Source organism: Loxodonta africana, chromosome 4 (genome assembly GCF_030014295.1).
Source record: "Loxodonta africana isolate mLoxAfr1 chromosome 4, mLoxAfr1.hap2, whole genome shotgun sequence".
Lineage (NCBI taxonomy): Eukaryota > Metazoa > Chordata > Mammalia > Proboscidea > Elephantidae > Loxodonta > Loxodonta africana.
The window spans coordinates 172192012-172212048 of record NC_087345.1 but is presented as its reverse complement, the minus strand read 5'-3'; the positions used below and the strand labels follow the sequence as shown (position 1 = coordinate 172212048).

Genomic DNA, 20037 nt, shown 5'->3' with positions numbered 1-20037 from the left:
AGAAAATGCTCGGCATTTCTCAAGCTGAAAGAACTGAGGAAAAAATTCAAGCCTTGAGTTGCAGTAGTGAAGGATTCTATGGGAACAACATTAAATGATGCAGGAAGCATCAAAGAAGGGTCATTATACCAAAAAGAATTGGTCAACACTCAACCACTTGAAGTGGTAGCATACGATCAGGAACCAATGGTACTGATAGAAGAAGTCCAAGCTGCACTGAAGGCATTAGCAAAAAACAAGGCTCCAGGAATTGACAGAATATCAATTGAGATGTTTCAACAAATGGATGCAGTCCTGGAAGTGCTTACTCATCTATGCCAAGACATTTGGAAGAGAGCTACCTGGCCAACCGAATTCAGAAATTATGGAACAATGTAATTAATATCACATGCAAGTAAAACTTTGCTGAAGATCATTCAAAAGCAGCTGCCGCAGTATATCGACAGGGAACTGCCAGAATTTCAGGCTGGATTCAGAAGAGGACATGGAACCAGGGATATCACTGCTGATGTCAGACAGATCTTGGCTGAAAGCAGAGAATACCAGAAGGATGTTTACCTGTGTTTTATTGACTACGCAAAGGCATTCGACTGTGTGGATCATAATAAATTATGGATAACATTGGGGAGAATGGGAATTCCAGAACACTTAATTGTGCTAGTGAGTAACCTCACCAAGAGGCAGTTGTTTGGACAGAACAAGGGGATACCGAGTGGTTTAAAGTCAGGAAAGGTGTGTGTCAGAGTTGTATCCTTTCACCATACCTATTCAATCTGTATGCTGAACAAGTAATCCAAGAAGATGGACTATACAATGAAGAATGCAGCATCACGATTGGTGGAAGACTCATTAGCAACCTGCGTTATGTGGATGACACAACCTTGCTTGCTGAAAGTGAAGAAAGAAGACTTGAAGCACTTACTGATGAAGATCAAAGACTACAGCCTTCAGTATGGATTACGCCTCAACATAAAGAAAACAAAAATCCCACAACTGGACCAATAAGCAACATCATGATAAATGGGGAAAAGACTGAAGTTGTCAAGGATTTCATTTTACTTGGATCCACAATCAGTATCTATGAAAGCAGCAGTCAAGAAATCAAAAGTCGCATTGCATTGGGCAAATCTGCTGCAAAAGACCTCTCTAAAGTGTTGAAAAGCAAAGATGTCACCTTGGAGACTAAGGTGCGCCTGACCCAAGCCAAGGTATGTTCAACTGCTTCATATGCATGAGAAAGCTGGACAATGAATAAGAAAGACAGAAGAAGAACTGACGCCTTCGAATTGTGGTGTTGGCGAAGAACGCTGAATATATCATGGGGTGCCAAAAGAACCAACAAATTTATCTTGGAAGAAGCACAACCAGAATGCTCCTTAGAAGCAAGGATGATGAGACTATGTCTTACATGCTTTGGACATGTTGTCAGGAGAGATCAGTCCCTGGAGAAGGACATCATGCTTGGTAGAGTACAGGGTCAGCGGAAAAGAGGAAGACTATCAACAAGATGGACTGACACAGTGGCTGCAACAACGGGCTCAAGCATAACAATGACTGTGGGCATGTCACAGGACGGGGCAGTGTTTCATTCTGTTGTGCACAGTGTCACTGTGAATCGGAACCAACTTGACGGCATCTAACAACAACAAAAACAACAGAAGTGCTGAACTGAAAGAATACTTCCCATGGTCATCTTTGAGTGAAGATATAAACACAAGCTTTCGGAAGCATCCTCTCTTCATATTGCCAGAGAGAAGCCAGGAATGGTACATATAAAATACATTTAGTAAGTATCTGTCAGTGTCTACCTGGCAAAAGTCTGAATACATTGAAAATCTAGCATTAAATCATTTCATATGTAGCAAACTGTCTGCAGCTTTACAGACACTCAGTGCTTTCTAGCTATAAGCCTATTAATAATACGGTACTGACATCTGACATGTCCTGTGGTTTTTTTCCCCCGTACTGTATGAGTGATTTTCGTGCAAAGCCTCGGCCCGTTTCATCATTGCAATCTGTTACTGAGACTATTTACAAGAGGTCTACTGTCTAAATGAGTTCTCTGTGAAGTAAATGACTTTAAAAGGGAATTATGCCACGTCTTTAGAGTTACAGAATGAATGGTCTGTGAAGAGAGATGACAGCCTGTTTTGACAGTAACCCTGCTGGCCAGTTACTGTCCTCCTCCCAGCCCTCGTGAGTGTCAGGCCCAGCCATCCATGTCTGGTGATGTCTGGTCATTCTCTCCTCCCAGGGCCAGTCCCTCTTCTCCCATTCTGCCCACTGGTAGAGTAGGACAGACACCCTGATCAAGGCTAGAGCATCCACTGGCCCTCTGATTCCTTCTCTCAGAAATTTAAACCAAGAGACAAGGACAGTAGTCCATGGTGGGCTTTGCAACTAAACCATCAATGAAACCAAAGTCAAGGGAAGTATGAAAGTCATCATCAGCCAATGACTGGGGAGGAGTAGCCATCAGCGAGGTGAACAGGCTGTTTAGCAGAGGAGGGTAGGGAAGGGCAGAGAGATGCAGAGACAAGCGACAGCATGGTGACAGGGACAGTTGGAATGAATCCCACAGAGTAACATCCACAACTTAGAGAGACATCTGTGGGCAGAGCCATCTTGGTTCCCAGCTTCCTCAATCCCACTTCTGATGAGTCTGGGCCATCCTCATTTTCTACCTACAGAGACTCGATGAGATTCTCTGTTGTGTCCTTACGACAGCCCCTCCCTTTCTGTTCATTCAGGTGGGTCCCAGTTTCTTGCATCCAAAAGATCTACAGAGGTGGGAAACAAGCACCAGGTACTCTTCAGCCAATTCCAAGCTCTGCCGTGTCTCTGACTTATTTTCCCTCCAGTGCTCCCTACTCCTCCCCAAGGAGTTGGCAGGTAAGGATGGAAGCCACTGGGAACAACGTAGAAGCCAATGGCCCTTCCCAAACTCACCTCCCACAGGCCCTCTGCCTGGACAACCTTCTCTACTTCTATTTTAGCCCAGTGATTTGAAGCACTCAGCACTAACACAACTGCCTTGCATATAAATACTAGGTTTGGTCCACGGGGTTTATTTTTTAAAAAGTTGAGTGTTTCCTAAATGCAAAATCCTGTATCAGGAATTAGCAAAGTCAGAGAGGAATTAGATAAGGCACCAGTCTTCAGGAAACTGACAATGCTGGAGCCAGGAGAAAGTGCTGGAAGAATGTGGAGGAGAAAATCATTCATTCCACTAAAGGAACCTGGAAAAGTTGCTGAACCTCATGAGGCCCATGGGGACAAGTTGGGGTTCTCAGCGGCAGCTGGGGTATAGAGGCTTGTGGGTGTTTTCTAGGCAGGGGGGATAGAGTGTGGGGGGCACACTGAGTCGGGGGCTGGCACAGGAAAGCCCTGTTGGGCTCTGGGAGGGTAGCAGTGCCCCACTAACACAGAGTCAGGGCCAGGCGCAGGAAAGGCCGGTCAGGCTCTGGGGGGTAGCCAGCAGTGCTCCGCTGACACACTGGGTTTTGGCTATGTAGGAAAGGAGGGCACAGGAGACCCTGTATTAGTCACAGTTCTCCAGAGAAACAGAAAAAAAAAATATATATATATATATATATACACACACACACACACACATATATAGTTGTTCTGTGCCGCTGGCTCATGCCGTTGAGTCAATTCTGACTCATAGCGACCCTACAGGAAAGAGGAGAGCTGCCTCATAGGATTTCCTAGATTGTAATCTTTACAGGAGCCGATCACCAGGTCTTTTCTTCTGTTGGGTTGTTGGTGGGTTCCCACCGATGACCTTTTGGTTAGCAGCTGAGTGTTTAGCCATTACACCACCAGGGCTCCATATATATATGTATGCACATACATACGCACAGAGAGAGAGAGAGAGTGTAACGAACTAGCAAGGAATGGGCTCATGTGATTGTGGGAGCTGGCAAGTCCAAAATTCACAGGGCAGGCGGCAGGCTGGAAACTCAGGCGGGATTTTTATGTTACAATCTTGGAGAATTCCTTCTCCGGGAAACCTCAGCTTTTTAAGGCCTTCAACTGATTACATGAGGCCTGCCCACATTGAGGGTAATCTCCTTTCCTTAAAGTCAGTGGACCGTAAATGTTCATCACATCTACAAAATACCGTCACAGCAACGTCTAGACTGGGGTTTGACCCAATGGCTAGGCACCACAGCCAAGTCACGCTGACACACGAAATAACCATCACGACCACTGGTGGGAGTTGCACAGCCAGGGCTTAGGGTCCACACTGTGCTTTCAATGTTCATAAAGTGTTTGTCTGTAAGACTGGGCAGGAAACACTCTGATATTTAATTTTGGAAAATGATCTAATCATTAATTGGTATAAACTGTGTCCAAACAGAGGTGCTTCACTGTCCTGCCCCTACCACTTGAGCCTAAGAACTTTCCGGCAAGTTCACTAGCTCTTTTGCATCTCACAGTGGACGCATCATTCTCTCCCCATCTCTGTAGTTGTTGTTAGCTGCTGTCAAGTCAGTTCCCAAACCTCATGCACAATGGGATCGGGCCGTTGTGATGCATAAGGTTTTCACTGGCTGATTTCCTAGAAATGGATCACCAGGCCTTTCTTCCTAGTCCTTCTCAGTCTGGAAGGTATCCGCTGAAGCCTGTTCAGCATCACAGCAACATGCAAGCCTCCACTGACAGGTGGGTGGTGGCTGCTCGAGATGCCTTGGCTGGGAATTGAACCCGGGTCTACCTCATGGAAGACAAAAATTCTGCCAGTGGACCACCACTGCCCTCTTCCCCATCTTCGGTGCTCAGTCTCACTTGATCTAGTAAGACAAAGCACAGTGTCTTCAACAAGTTATGAAACAAGCATCCTTCATGTTGGGAAAGCTACCCAATGCTCCATGTCCGTGTTCCTTTTTTGTTTTTAAAAAGGGCTTTGACCTGGTTCATTCCAGTTCAAATCCCTGCGAAAGATTTGTATTTCCACCCCCAGATATACTGAATCAGAATCTACAGTTTAACAAGATCCCCAGGTGATTCTTATGCATAATACATTTCAAGACCCACTGCTCTACTAGGAGTTCTCAGCCTCGATCCCTAACCAGCAGCATTAGCATCTCCTGGGAACTTGTTAGAAACGCAAGTTCTCAGCAGGGTTTTGAACTGGAAGGAACTAGTTTGAAGCCCTGTTTTTACAATATTTGTCCTTTTGCCTCTGACTAATTTCGCTCAGCATAATGCCTTCCAGGTTCCTCCATGTTATGAAATGTTTCACAGATTTGTTACTGTTCTTTATCGATGCATAGTATTCCATTGTGTGAATATACCACAATTTATTTAACCATTCACCCGTTGATGGACACCTTGGTTGCTTCCAGCTTTTTGCTATTGTAAACAGAGCTGCAATAAACATGGGTGTGCATATATCTGTTCGTGTGAAGGCTCTTATTTCATTAGGGTATATTCCGAGGAGTGGGATTTCTGGGTTGTATGGTAGTTCTATTTCTAACTTTTTAAGAAAACGCCAGATAGATTTCCAAAGTGGTTGTACCATTTTACACTCCCACCAGCAGTGTATAAGAGTTCCAATCTCTCCGCAGCCTCTCCAACATTTATTATTTTGTGTTTTTTGGATTAACGCCAGCCTTGTTGGAGTGAGATGGAATCTCATCGTAGTTTTAATTTGCATTTCTCTAATGGCTAATGATCGAGAGCATTCTCTCATGTATCTGTTAGCTGCCTGAATACATTCTTTAGTGAAGTGCGCATTCATATCCTTTGCCCACTTCTTGCCTGGGTTGTTGGTCTTTTTGTGGTTGAATTTTAATAGAATCATATAGATTTTAGAGATCAGGCGCTGGTCGGAGATGTCATAGCTGAAAATTCTTTCCCAGTCTGTAGGTGGTCTTTTTACTCTTTTGGTGAAGTCTTTACATGAGCATAGGTGTTTGATTTTTAGGAGCTCCCAGTTATCAGGTTTCTCTTCATCACTTTCGGTAATGTTTTGTATTCTGTTTATGCCTTGCATTAGGGCTCCTAACGTTGTCCCTATTTTTTCTTCCACGATCTTTATCGTTTTAGTCTTTATGTTTAGGTCTTTGATCCACTTGGAGTTAGTTTTTGTGCATGGTGTGAGGTATGGGTCCTGTTTCATTTTTTTGCAAATGGATATCCAGTTATGCCAGCACCATTTGTGAAAAAGACTATCTTTTCCCCAATTAACTGACACTGGGCCTTTGTCAAATATCAGCTGCTCATATGCGGATGGATTTATATCTGGGTTCTCAATTCTGTTCCCTTGGTCTATGTCCCTGTTGTTGTACCAGTACCAGGCTGTTTTGACTACTGTGGCTGTATAATAGGTTCTGAAATCAGGTAGAGTGAGGTCTCCCACTTTCTTCTTCTTTTTCAGTGATGCTTTACTTATCCGAGGCTTCTTCCCTTTCCATATGAAGTTGGTGATTTGTTTCTCCATCACGTTAAAAAATGTCATTGGAATTTGGATTGGGAGTGCACTGTATGTACAGATGGCTTTTGGTAGAATAGACATTTTTACTATGTTAAGTCTTCCTATCCATGAGCAAGGTATGTTTTTCCACTTAAGTAGGTCCTTTTTAGTTTCTTGTAGTAGTACTTTGTAGTTTTCTTTGTATAGGTCTTTTACATCTTTGGTAAGATTTATTCCTAAGTATTTTATCTTCTTGGGGGCTACTGTGAATGGTATTGATTTGGTTATTTCCTCTTCGATGTTCTTTTTGTTGATGTAGAGGAATCCAAGTGATTTTTGTATGTTTATCTTATAACCTGAGACTCTGCCAAACTCTTCTATTAGTTTCAGTAGTTTTCTGGAGGATTCCTTAGGGTTTTCTGTGTATTAAGATCATGTCATCTGCAAATAGAGATAATTTTACTTCCTCCTTGCCAATCCGGATGCCTTTATTTCTTTGTCTAGCCTAATTGCTCTGGCTAGGACCTCTAGCACAATGTTGAATAAGAGCGGTGATAAAGGGCATCCTTGTCTGGTTCCCGTTCTCAAGGGAAATGCTTTCAGGCTCTCTCCATTTAGAGTGATGAAGCCCTGCTTTTAAAAGGTCTCCTGGCTAGAAACCAAAACCAAAACCAAACCCACTGCTGTCAAGTCAATTCTGACTCATGGTGACTCCATATGTTACAGAGTAGAACTGCTCCATAGGATTTCCTTGGCTGTAATCTTTATGGAGACAGACTGCCAGGCCTTTCTTCCGTGGTGCCACTGGGTGGGTTTGAACCACCAACCTTTAGGTTAGTAGTTGAGTGCATCTTTTGACTATAACTGGCCCTTAAACTGGAAACACCAATCTAAGATGATGCTAATTTTCAGAGGAAAAGCAAGTTCTGATCATTCTCCCCACAGAATCTTCATGTTCTAGCGAAGCCTGACTGCAGACAGTACGGCTTTCCACTTATGTGGCATTCAACCATGTGCCCAAAGCAGTATTGTGTACGTTTAGCCAACAGAGGCAGGGCAGGATGAACTCCTCATACAGCTCCCACAGGCAGGAAAGGGCCACAGTGTGTCCGAGAGCTGTTACACATCCACGGCACATAGAGGGGGAGGAGGACAAGGAAGCGAGCTGGTCAGCCCGACACAGGGCAATGGCAGAAGGACCTCACAGAGCTGTGCGTCCCTTTACACCTGGACGAGGGTTCCTGCAGAGAGAGGTCAGCCAGGCCAGCACTGCTTCAGCGCAGCAGCCTCCAGAGGCCTGGACTCGAGTTCCACAACCTCGCTGGGTGACCTTTGAAGAGCTGCAGACATTCTCTAGGCTTCACGTTCTTCATCTATAAAGTAAGGATACTGCCTTCCTGCCTACACCTCAGCCACCCGACCAAAATAAAACAAAGTGACCTGTGTTCAGCCCTTGGGACCTTCCGAACCACCTCGACCCAGAGACGTAGTGAGTAGGGGATTAGAGGGGGCATTTGCCCAGGTGGGAGTCCGAGGGGGTGCCAGACGAGGCGGGCTGGTGAATCAACCCCCCCACCCCACCCCTGTTGATGAGGTGGAGGGGGGAACGCAAACTTAGAGATTGCCCCTGGATGCCCGTTACCCTCCCTAGCTTTGACCTCCATCTTCCCTGGGGACTTAGTGGGGCCTGAGGACTATCCTGTTCCGTGGTGGGTACAGTCTAGGGCAGGCCTCAACCCACCCAAGAACTGCAGGGAGAGGAGACCTGTGACACACCCCAGTCACCCCGATGGCTTGAAGTTAGAGCCATGAGGGACCATCCGCCCCCAGACCATGAAGCCAGCCCACAGAGGTTGCTGTGCGGGCCGGGCGGCGGGAACGCAGCTGCATTTGTCCGGTGCCTGGAGCTGGGATCCGGCAAAGTATCTTTATTCATTCTGATCCAGAATTCATGGGAACCAAAGTAGATTTCCCTTTTTCTTTTTTTAATCTTTAAAAAAAAAAAAAAATCTGTTAGCACCTACTAATCACCTCCCAAAGCATGTCTTTTCTGATGGAAAAAGTAAATGTGCTCCACGCCTAACTTTCCATCTGCCTCCTGTTTTCTCAAGGCCAAGTGGTCTACCGTCTACTAAAGAAAGGAAACACCTTTTCATCTCAGCCCACCAAGCCTTGCAGCTGTTATCTGAGACTTTGGGCACTGGGGTGGAGTTTTGCAAACACGTATGCATTTTCTCTTTCTCCTCTACAAGGCAACCTTCAATCCAAAAGCTACTATCCACCTCCCAGGTTAATCAGCAAACCTCAGAAACACAGAAAATAGGCCAGATCTGTTGAATGCTCTGTCATCTATACAAACACATCCCAGTGCTACTCAGAGCCACTAATCTGAGCGCTTCGCTAACGACATAAAGAAAAGATCTCATTCAGATCTGATTATGTCTGGCCATGCAGAGGCCAGCTCATGGCTTCTTGTGGTCCCTGGGCTAGAAACCTCTAAGCAAGTTGTGGAAGAGGCTGGAAGCCATACTTCCAACACAGAATTCTAAAGCGGGTTCTATGTATGGCCTCCCGCTCCAGGACCCAACTCTGATCTGCTCCCTCAAGTTTACCGGGCACATTCATAGGGACTCCACGGTCACTGCCTTTACCTCATTATAAATTGAGCCTCCTGCTTTTCAACAGCTGTTACAATGGTGGAAAGAATACATTGGATCCATTAGCATATGTTAAACAACCACTGGGGACCCAGTACTGAGACAAGCTCTGCTGGAAACACAACAAGAAAGAGGAGACAAAGTACAACCTCAGTACCCTGAAATCCAAGAGGGACAGCACAGACGTACTCAGCACCAAGCTACAAACAATAGCTGGTGAGATAAAATCAAGCATAAATTTATGTAGCAGTAATTCAGGCTGTCCTAAACCACAGCCAGGAGTCCCTGGGTCACCCAAGCAGCTAAGCACTGGACTACTAACTGAGAGGTTGGCAGTTTGAACCCACCCAAAGGTACCTCAGAAGAAAAGGTCTAGGGATTTGCTTCTGAAAGGTCACAGTCATGCAAACCCTCGGAGAACAGTTCTTCCATACATACATGGGTCACTGAGTCAGAATCGATTCAACAGCAACTGTTGTGATTTTTTGTGTTAACCCACAGCCAACTCATCTATAAGCTCCCTTTTCCAGGAGCCAGGGTGGGCATGTTTTGCAGGGAACGTGGTTAACAGAGTTACGCCCAAGGTGGTGTGGACACAGATACAAGTTTTGAAGGGCAGAGTTAAATAAAAGTGGCTACAAGTCCTTTTCCATTCTGCGTTTTCCTCCTTAACCTGGCACCATCAATAACAACACTTGCCCTTCATGGAGAAGTAGTTCTGACTGGGCTACATGAACCTGCTTTTACTACGTTGAGTGTGAAGAAACAGCTGTTGCCTTCGCTTTGACTCCATAACCAAGGTGTTGAGTGCTCTGAACTCTAAGAACAAAATACCTCCCACTTTTGCCTGAAAGTTGTCAACCAACAACGAAGATCCTGTCTGTGAGAAGGTGGTTGAGTACCAGTTGCTAGAAAACCCTCAGTAAGATGGACTGACACAGTAGCTGTAACAATGGAGCTGTAACAACGATCGTGAAGACGGTCCAGGAGCCGGCAACATTTCGTTGTTATACATGAGGGCGTCATAAGTTGGAGTTGACTTGACGGCAGTTAACAACCACCACCACCATAGCAGACTAGGGTCAGTCCTCTTGGACTTAATTCGTTGCCGTTTTTGTTTATTTGTTGCTCTTAAAGTTAGGCCTCTGCTTCAATCTGTTTCCTCTGTCCATTTTTTGCCTGTTACACACAGTTACATAACATGCTGTATATGACCACGGCCCTTCTTGTCCAATCTGTGCCTGCTCCCAAGGCAGCACTAAAGCACAAACACTCTTTTATGAAGTGATGACAAAAGTTTCCTCTAGGTTAAAACTGCTCTGATGGAGTTTCAAGACTCCTCTCCCAGGCTGGCTCTGCAGCAAGCTGCCTAAATTTCCTTTTTTTTTTTTTCAACCACCCTGTCCACCCCACCAACTGCCCTCTTTTTTTATGTAAAGAAACACCCACAGATGTTTAATATGGGTATTCAGATGGGATACCCATATTAGGGCCAGTGTGTGTGCAAGAGAAAGATGGGTTGGAAGCCAACAGAATTATGTGAATATATCAGAAGACAGATTTTCTTTCTCACAAATGGAGGGGAATACATACCCCCTTTCAACTCCCTGTAACGTACAAAATACTGAAACTGTTAAAAAGCCAAATGTACTATGAATGTGTGCATGACATGAACTAGCTTTTGTAGAGTTTTAAAATGATACCTATCTGAGGCCATATGAAGAAATTATAAAGGAACAAAGAAGCCAAATGTTAAAATAACAGTGTTTGGCATGATAGGATTCACTTGATGTTGTTGTTAGTTTGCCATTGAGTCAGCTCCAACTCGGGATGACCTTATATGTAACAGAACAAAACACTGCCTGGTATTGCACCACCTTCCTGACTGTTGGTATGTTTCAGCCCATTGTTGTGGGTACTGTGTCAATCCATCTCATCAAGGGTTTCCTACATTTTTGCTGATCCTCTACTTTACCAAACAGGATATCTTTTTCTAGCGATTGGTACTCAACTACTATTTATTCAAGGCCTGCTCCAAGCCAGGCCCTGTGCTAGGTGCTGCCAGAACATTCCAAATGCCTCTGTGAAAAAAAAGATTCTTGTCCCTGAGCTCCTCTCTGCCTCCCAGACCCCAGTCAAATATAAGGTGCTGGAGGAGTTTACTTACATAAATAATCCACTGGCAAAAATCCAAATCAAAAGAAAATGATGGGTTAAGCTTGAGACTTACCCCGCCTCCGAAGCTCTGAAAGCAGAAGAACTCTGGGGCTCCCTGTAGCTTCTAGGGGTGCCACAGCAGCTCTCGGAGCTACCCAGGCATCCTCTCCCCAGGGATTTCTTACTTGGTGCAAAGGCTGCAGAATCGTTCTCATACCCGTTCAACAAGCTGCGGCCGGCTCTAGCTCTCGTCACCTCAGGCTGATGCCCCTCATTGCTGTCCTCTCGTGGTGCAGGAAGGTTCCGTGACAATTTGTATCCATGAGAGATCAGGAGGTCTTCTACACTGTACATGGTGCACTGGGTCTATCAAAGCTCAGTCACTAGAAACATCTTGGTGGCAGGATCCATCACTGAGGGGGGAAGACAGAGAGCTTTGTCTGTGAGGAGTCACCACTCCTGTGTCACCAGTTTTCCCTAAAATTGAGTCTGTCCCCTCCTCCTCCCTCTACATGCACCAAACTAAACCAGGGCTGATGACCACAGCATCTCTGCAGGTAAAGAAGAAATGTGGGTTGCTCTACCTGAAGCCACACTCAATCTTTCTCAAGTAGAGTGGGTGGATGCCACATTGGCTCTACAGGATGTGGTAGTAATTCTGAGGATTTCACTGTCTGATGAATGCCTCTTGTAGAAGATTCCAGAATAGTGTTTAAGCAATGAAATGATTAACCGTATCCACCATCCCCTTGCCCCACTCATCTAAAAACAACAGGCATGTGGAGTGAGGATAAAATAAATACAGGCCCCGAACCTGCAATTACTGCTTCATGTTTCTAAAAACGGAAACTGCCAACGTCCAGCTTAATCTTAACTATACTTCCCTGCTTTCATGTCGCAAACATACCTTTTGCTCAAAAAGGGCAGAGTGCGATATTTAATCAACAAATAGCCATGCTCAAATTTGGAGAAAGCAGTCTAAATGGAAATTGCCAGGGACTCTACCACATGGTGGTTAACTAGCATCTGAAAATAGACTTTAAGGCTTTAGGCTCATAATGAGAAAACAAATAGCACACTCATCAAGCATACACACCCAGCCCACTACACAATCTGAAAGTTCTCCTTTCCACATGAAACCTTTAAGAATCAAATTCTGCCCCTATGGGTCTTGGCTTTGGAAAAGCTTGGCATCTCTGAGTCAAGCGTGTCCATAATTCAACAGCAGCGACTTTCCCGGCAGTAAGCCACCCAAAGGCAATAGTACCAAGAGAGAAGAATAAAAATGGACAGAAATGTACTTAAGAGCGCATGTGTGAAAAGAGGTGGGGCAGCCATGTTTATTTTCACACAAGGGAGCCTAATTTCCTAAGTCTTCCCTTTGTTAATAGAGCAGGAACAGGTTTTGGTTGGATGGCATCTGCCACAGCCTCCACAGAGTGCGTGAGTCACTCCACAGAGGCTGTGACCCTGGCATGAGCAAGATGCACACCAAAGTCAGGCTCTCCTGAGAGCGAGGCCAGCTCCAGTCACAGCAGGCTAGTGGAGGGAAATAGAGCTGCTGCAGGCACCAAGAACAATGGCCAGGAAATGCCTGCTGGCCGGTGCGCAGGTGAAAGGAAGACGCATGCGCTTCCTGTCGGTGGGAATTCTTGCTGGGGTCCATCACACAACTCTGCTGACTGTGCGTGTTCCCGCTCTTCACATGCTAGATTACAACTGGACAAACGCCCCAGTTGTCAGCATGGAGCATGTCAGACTTTGGAGGTCTGTAACTTTCCATTTTTATGTACCCATATTTTATGGAAGGTGGACAAGCTCTGGCAGTTACTGCACTAATGGAAAAAATCTCCATAGCAACTGTGCCATTCCTGACCCACTCCTGCTATGTCTTTTTTTTTTTTTTAATTTTTATTGTGCTTTAAGTGAAAGTTTACAAATCAAGTCAGACTCTCATACAAAAATTTATATACACTTTGCTATGTGCTCCTAATTGTTCTCCCCCTAATGAGACAGCACACTCGTTCTCTCCACTCTCTATTTTTGTCTCCATTCAGCCAGCTTCTGACCCCCTCTGCTCTCTCATCTCCTGCCCAGACAGAAGCTGCCAACATAGTCCCATGTGTCTACTTGATCCAAGAAGCTCATTCTTCACCAGTATCATTTTCTACCCCATAGTCCAGTCCAACCCCTGTATGAAGAGCTGGCTTTGGGAATGGCTCCTGTCTTGGGTTAACAGAAGGTCTGGGGACCATGACCTCCGGAGTCCTTCCAGCCTCAGTCAAACCATTAAGTCTGGTCTCTTTATGAGAATTTGGGGTCTGCATCCCACTGCTCTCCTGCTCCCTCAGGGGCTCTCTGTTGCGCTCCCTGTCAGGGCAGTCATCGGTTGTAGCTGGGCACCATCTAGCTCTTCTGGTCTCAGGCCAACGCAGGTCTCTAGTTTATGTGGTCCTTTCTGTCTCTTGGGCTCATAATTACCTTGTGTCTTTGGTGTTCTTCATGCTCCTTTGCCCCAGGTGGGCTGAGACCCAATCACGCATTTTAGATAGCCACTTGCTAGCGTTTAAGACCCCAAATGCCACTCTCCAAAGTGGGATGTAGAAAGTTTTCCTAATAGATTTTATTATTCCAATTGACTTAGATGTCCCCTGAAACCATGGTCCCCAAACCTCTGCCCCTGTTGTGCTGGCCTTCGAAGCATTCAGTTTATTCAGGAAACTTCCTTGCTTTCAGTTTAGTATAGTTGTGCTGACCTCACCTGCACTGTGTGTTGTCTTTCCCTTCACCTAAAATAATTCATATCTACTATCTAATTGTTGGAATCGACTCAACAGCAGTGGGTTTACTATCTAATTAGTGAAAACCCCTCTCCGGCCCACCCTCTCTCCCCCTTCTCATAACCATCAAAGAATATTTTCCTCTCTGTTTATCCTATTTCCCCAGTTATTATAATAGTGGTCTTATACAATATTTGTCCTTTTGCAACTTACTAATTTCACTCAGCATAATACCTTCCAGACTCCTCCATGTTATGAAATGTTTCAGGGATTTATCATTGCTCTTTATCGATGTGTAGTATTCCATTGTGTGAATATACCATGATTTACTTATCCATTCATCCATTGATGGGCACCTTGGTTGCTTCCATCTTCTTTCTGCAAACAGTGCCGCAATGAACATGGGTGTGCATATATCTGTTTGTGTAAAGGCTCTTAATTCTCTAGGATATATTCCAAGAAATGGGATTGCTGGATCGTATGGTAATTCTATTTCTAGTTTTTTAAGGAAGCGCCAAGCCCATTTCCAAAGTGGTTGTACCATTTTACATTCCCACTAGCACTGTTTAAGTGTTCCAGTCTCTCTATAACCTCTCCAACATTTATTATTTTGTGTCTTTTGGATTTATGACAGCCTTGCTGGAGTGAGATGGAATCTCATTGTAGTTTTGATTTACATTTCTCTAATGGCTAATGGTCTTGAGCATTTCCTCATGTAGCTGTTAGCTACCTGAATGTCTTCTTTAGTGAAATGCATGTTCATATCCTTTCCCCATTTCTTAAGTGGGTTATTTCTCTTTTTGTAGTTGAGTTTTTGCAGTATCATTTAGATTTGAAAGATCAGATGCTGATAGGAAATATAGCTAAAAACTTTTTCCCCGTCTGTAGGTAATCTTTTTACTCTTTTGGTGAAGTATTTGGATTGAGCATAGGTGTTTGGTTTTTAGGAGCTCCCAGTTATCTGGTTTCTCTGTTGCATTGTTAGTAATGTTTTGTACACTGTTTATGCCATGTATTAGGGCTGCTAGCATTGCCCCTATTTTTTCTTCCATGATCTTTATTGTTTTAGATTTTATATTTGGGTCTTTGATCCATTTTGAGTTCATTTTTATGCATGGTATGTGATATGGGTTTTTATTTTTTTGCAGAAGGATATCCAGTTATGCCACACCATTTGTTAAACAGACTTTGAGCCTTTATTAAATATCAGCTGCTCATATGTGGATGGATTTATGTCTGGATTCTCAATTGTTCCATTGGTCTATGTGTCTGTTGTTGTACCAGTACCAGGCTGTTTTGACTACTGTGGCAGTATAACAGGTTCTAAAATCAGGCAGAGTGAGGCCTCCCACTTTATTCTTTTTTCTCAGTTTAAAAAAAAAAAAAAAAAAAAACCCAGTGCCAATGATTTACTTATCCAGGGCCTCTTTCCCTTCCATATGAAGTTGGTGATTTGTTTCTCCATCTCATTAAAAAATGTCCTTGGAATTTCAACCAGAATTGCATTGTATCTATAGATGGCTTTTGGTAGAATAGACATTTTTACAATGTTAAGTCTTCCTATCCATGTGTAAGGTATGTTTTTCCACTTATGTAGGTCTCTTTTGGTTTCTTGCAGTGGTGTCTTGTAGTTTTCTTTGTATAGGTCTTTTATATCTCCGGTAAGATTTATTCCTAAGTATTTTATCTTCTTGGGGCTACTGTAAATGGTACTGATTTGGTGATTTCCTCCTCAATGTTCTTTTTGTTGGTGTAGAGGAATCCAACTGATTTTTCTATGTTTATCTCGTATCCTGATACTCTGCTGAACTCTTCTATTAGTTTCAGTAGTTTTCTGGAGAATTCTTTAGGGTTTTCTGTGTATAAGATCATGTCATCTGCAAACAGAGATACTTTTATTTCTTTCTTACCAATCTGGATGCCCTTTATTTCTTTATCTACCCTAACTGCTCTGGATAGAACCTCCAACACAATGTTGAATAATAGTGGTGATAAAGGGCATCCTTGTCTGGTTCCTGATCTCAAGAGGAATGCCTTCAGACTCTGTCCACTTAGGATGATGTTGGCTTTGTATAAATGCCCTTTAGTATGCTGAGGAATTTTCCTTCTATTCCTATTTTGCTGAGAGTTTTTATCATGAATGGGTGTTGAACTTTGTCAAATGCCTTTTCTGCATCAATTGATAAAATCATGTGGGTCTTGTCTTTTGTTTTATTTATATGATGGGTTACATTAATTATTTTTCTAGTGTTGAACCATCCCTGGATGCCTGGTATGAACAACACTTGGTCATGGTGAATTATTTTTTTGATATGCTGTTGAATTCTATTGGTTAGAATTTTGTTGAGGATTTTTGCTTCTAAGCTCACGACAGATACCAAAACCAAACCCATTGCCATCGAGTCGATTCCGACTCATAGCAACTCTATAGGACAGAGTATAACTGCCCCATAGGGTTTCCAAGGAGCACCTGGTGGATTTGAACTGCTGACCTTTTGGTTAGCAGCCATGGCTCTTAACCACTACGCCACCAGGGTTTCCCCATGAGGGACAGAGGTCTGTAATTTTTTTTTGTGGAGTCTTTACCTGGTTTTGGTATCAAGGATAGGCTGGCGTCATAGAATTTGTTAGTATTCTGTCCTTTTCTGTGCTCTGAAATACCTTTAGTAGTAGTGGTGTTAGCTCTTCTCTGAAAGTTCGGTAGAACTCTGCAGTGAAGCCATCAGGGCCAGGGCTTTTTTTTTGTTGGGAGTTTTTTGGTTACCTATTCAATCTCTTCTTTTGTTATGGGTCTTTTTTAGCTGTTCTGCCAATGTCTGTGTTAGTTTAGGTAAGTAGTACGTTTCTAGGAATTCATCCATTTCTTGTAGATTTTCAAATTTGTTAGATTATAATGTTCCGTAGTAATCTGATTATTTAATTTCAGTTGGGTCTGTTGTAATATCAGCCATCTCATTTCTTATTCGGGTTATTTGCTTCCTCTCCAGTTTTTGGCCAATGGTTTATCAATTTTGTTTATTTTTTCAAAGAACCAGCTTTAAGTCTTGTTAACTCTTTCAATTGTTTTTCTGTTTTCTATTTCATTTAATTCTGCTCTCATTTTCATTATTTGCTTTCTTCTGGTGCTTGAGGGTTTCTTCTGTTGCTCTCTATTTGTTCAAGTTGTAGGGATAATTCTCTCATTTTGGCCCTTTCTTCTTTTTGTATGTGGGTGTTTATTGATATAAATTGACCTCCGAGCACTGCTTTCACTGTGTCCCAAAGGTTCTGATAGGAAGTGTTTTCATTCTCATTGGAGTCTATGAATTTCTTTATTCCATCCTTAATGTCTTCTATAAACCAGTTGTTTTTGAGCAGGGCATTGTTCAGTTTCCAAGTGTTTGATTTCCTTTCCCTGCTTTTTCTGTTATTGGTTTCTACTTTTATGGCCTTATGATCAGAGAAGATGCTTTACAATATTTCAGTGTTTTGGATTCTGCTAAGGCTTGCTTTATGACCTAATATGTGGTCTATTCTAGAGAATGTTCCATGTGCACTAGAAAAGAAAGTAATCTTGGCTGCTGTCGGGTGGAGTGTTCTGTATATGTCTATGAGGTCAAGTTGGTTGACTGTGGCATTTAGATCTTCCGTGTCTTTATTGAGCTTCTTTCTGAATGTCCTGTCCTTCACTGAAAGTGGTGTGTTGAAGTCTCCTACGATAATTGTGGAGCTGTCTATCTCACTTTTCAATGCTGTTAGAGTTTGTTTTATGTATCTTGCAGCCCTTTCATTGGGGGTGCATAAATATTTAATATGGTTATATCTTCCTGGTATATTGTCCCTTTAACCATTATATAGTGCCCCTTGTCCTCTGTGGTGGATTTAACTTTAAAGTCTATTTTGTCAGAAATTAATACTGTCACTCCTGCTTTTTTTTTGATTGTTGTTTGCTTGATATATTTTTTTCCATCCTTTGAGTTTTAGTTTGTATCTCTAAGTCTAAGGTGTGTCTCTTCTAGGCAGCATATAGACCTATCGTGCTTTTTAATCCATTCTGCCACTCTCTGTCTTTTTATAGGTGCATTTAGTTCATTTACATTCAGCATAATTACAAAATGGTATGAGCTTAGTTCTGTCCTTTTGACGTCTTTTTTTGTGTTGTTGACAGTTTCTTTTTCCCACTTAATTTTTCGTGCTGAGTAGGTTATCTTTATATATCGCCTTTTCCTCTTATTTGTTATTGATTTTGTTTCTGCTGTGTCTCTATTTTTTTCTTGTATTTCATTTTGTTGAGTAGGATTGTTAGTCTCCTTTGTGGTTACCTTAATATTTACCCATATTTTTCTGAGTTTAAACCTAACTTTTATTTCTTTTTATCGCCTTGTCTTCCTCGCCATACGAAAGATCTATGACTACATTTTTTAGTCCCTCTTTATTGTTTTAATGTTGTCTTCTTTTACATAACATCGCTGTTTCCCTGTTCTGAGCGTTTTGTTTTTTTTTTTAATCTTGATTTATTTTTGTGGTTTCCCTGTCTGGGTTTACCTCTAATTGATCTGTCCTATGTTCTAGTCCTGGGTTGATACCTGATATTATTGATTTTCTAACCAAAGAACTCCCTTTAGTATTTCTTGTAGTTCTGGTTTGTTTTTTACAAATTCCCTAAACTTCTGTTTATCTGGAAATATCCTAATTTCACCTTCATATTTGAGAGAAAGTTTTGCTGGATATATGATTCTTGGCTGGCAATTTTTTTCCCCATCAATGCTTTATATAAGTCTCCCCATTGCCTTCTTGCCTGCATGGTTTTTGCCAAGTAGTCTGAGCTTACTCTTATTGACTCTCCTTTGTAGGTGACTTTTCGTTTATCCCTAGGTGCTCTTAAAATTCTCTCTTTATCTTTTGCTTTGGTAAGTTTGATTATGTCTTGGTGACTTTCTTTTAGAATCTACCTTATGTGGAGTTCGAGGAGCATTCTCATCTTTCGCGATATCAGGGACGTTTCCTGCCAACAAATCTTCAACAATTCTCTCTGTATTTTCTGTTATCCCTCCATGTTCCGGTACTCCAATCACTTATAGGTTATTTCTCTTGATAGAGTCCCACATGATTCTTAGGGTTTCTTCATTTTTTTTAATTCTTTTATCTGATTTTTTTTTTCAAATATATTGGTGCCAAGTGCTTCATCTTCAAGCTCACCAATTCTGCCTTCCACTTGCTCAATTCTGCTCCTCTGACTTCCTATTGAGTTGTCTAATTCCGTAGTTTTATCGTTAATCTTCGGAATTTCTGATTGCTCTCTCTCTATGGATTATTGCAGCTCATTAAAGTTTTTATTATGTTCTTGAATAACCTTTTTAATTTCTTCAACTACTTTATCTGAGTGTTCCTTGGTTTGTTCTACGTACTGCCTGATCTCCTTCCTAATTTCATTTCTGATGTCTTGAAGAGTTCTGTATATTAATCTTTTGAATTCTGCATCCGGTAATTCCAGCAAGGTACCTTCATCTGGAAGATCCACTGATTCTTTGTTCTGAGAGCTTGTTGAGGCAATCATGGTCTGTTTCTTTATGTGACTTGATATTGACTGTTGTCTCTGAGCCATCTTTAAGTTATTGTATTAGTTTATTTCATGCTTGCTTACTGTATCCTGGCTTATTGCTTTGTTTTGTGTTGACATACCAAAATGGGTTGCGTGAGTGAGCTAGCTGGATTATTTTCACCTTTGAAGCTCTGACGTCCTGTCACCAGATGGCTAGAGCTATTATCAGGTATATCAGTCTAGGAGTCCATTCACTTTTCTTATATGAATTCAGCTCAGGTGTCTACATAACTGATCAAGTGTGTGGTACAGGCTCTGTCCTACAGTCTTAGAGTGGCAGGGGTGATTGGTGTAGGTACCAGTGTCTGGCTGCAGCAAGGGGTCACACTCTGAACAAGGCAGGGGGCTGAGAACCATCCCCTGAGTGTCTGTGAGGAAAGCATGTCCCTATACCCTAGGGTGTACAGGTGGGTGTGTTCTGCAGACAGACCATGGGCA

General features: G+C 42.8%; 1 protein-coding gene across 1 annotated transcript in view; it reads right to left on the bottom strand.

Annotated features, from left to right (window-relative positions):
- Positions 1–20037, bottom strand: part of JCAD (junctional cadherin 5 associated) — a 71555-nt gene that overhangs the window by 33209 nt on the left and 18309 nt on the right. The window contains exon 3 of the mRNA XM_023548811.2: positions 11312–11651. Within this exon, the coding sequence (XP_023404579.2) occupies positions 11312–11592 (281 nt within the window). The 5' untranslated portion in view covers positions 11593–11651. The remainder of the gene's footprint in view (positions 1–11311; positions 11652–20037) is intronic.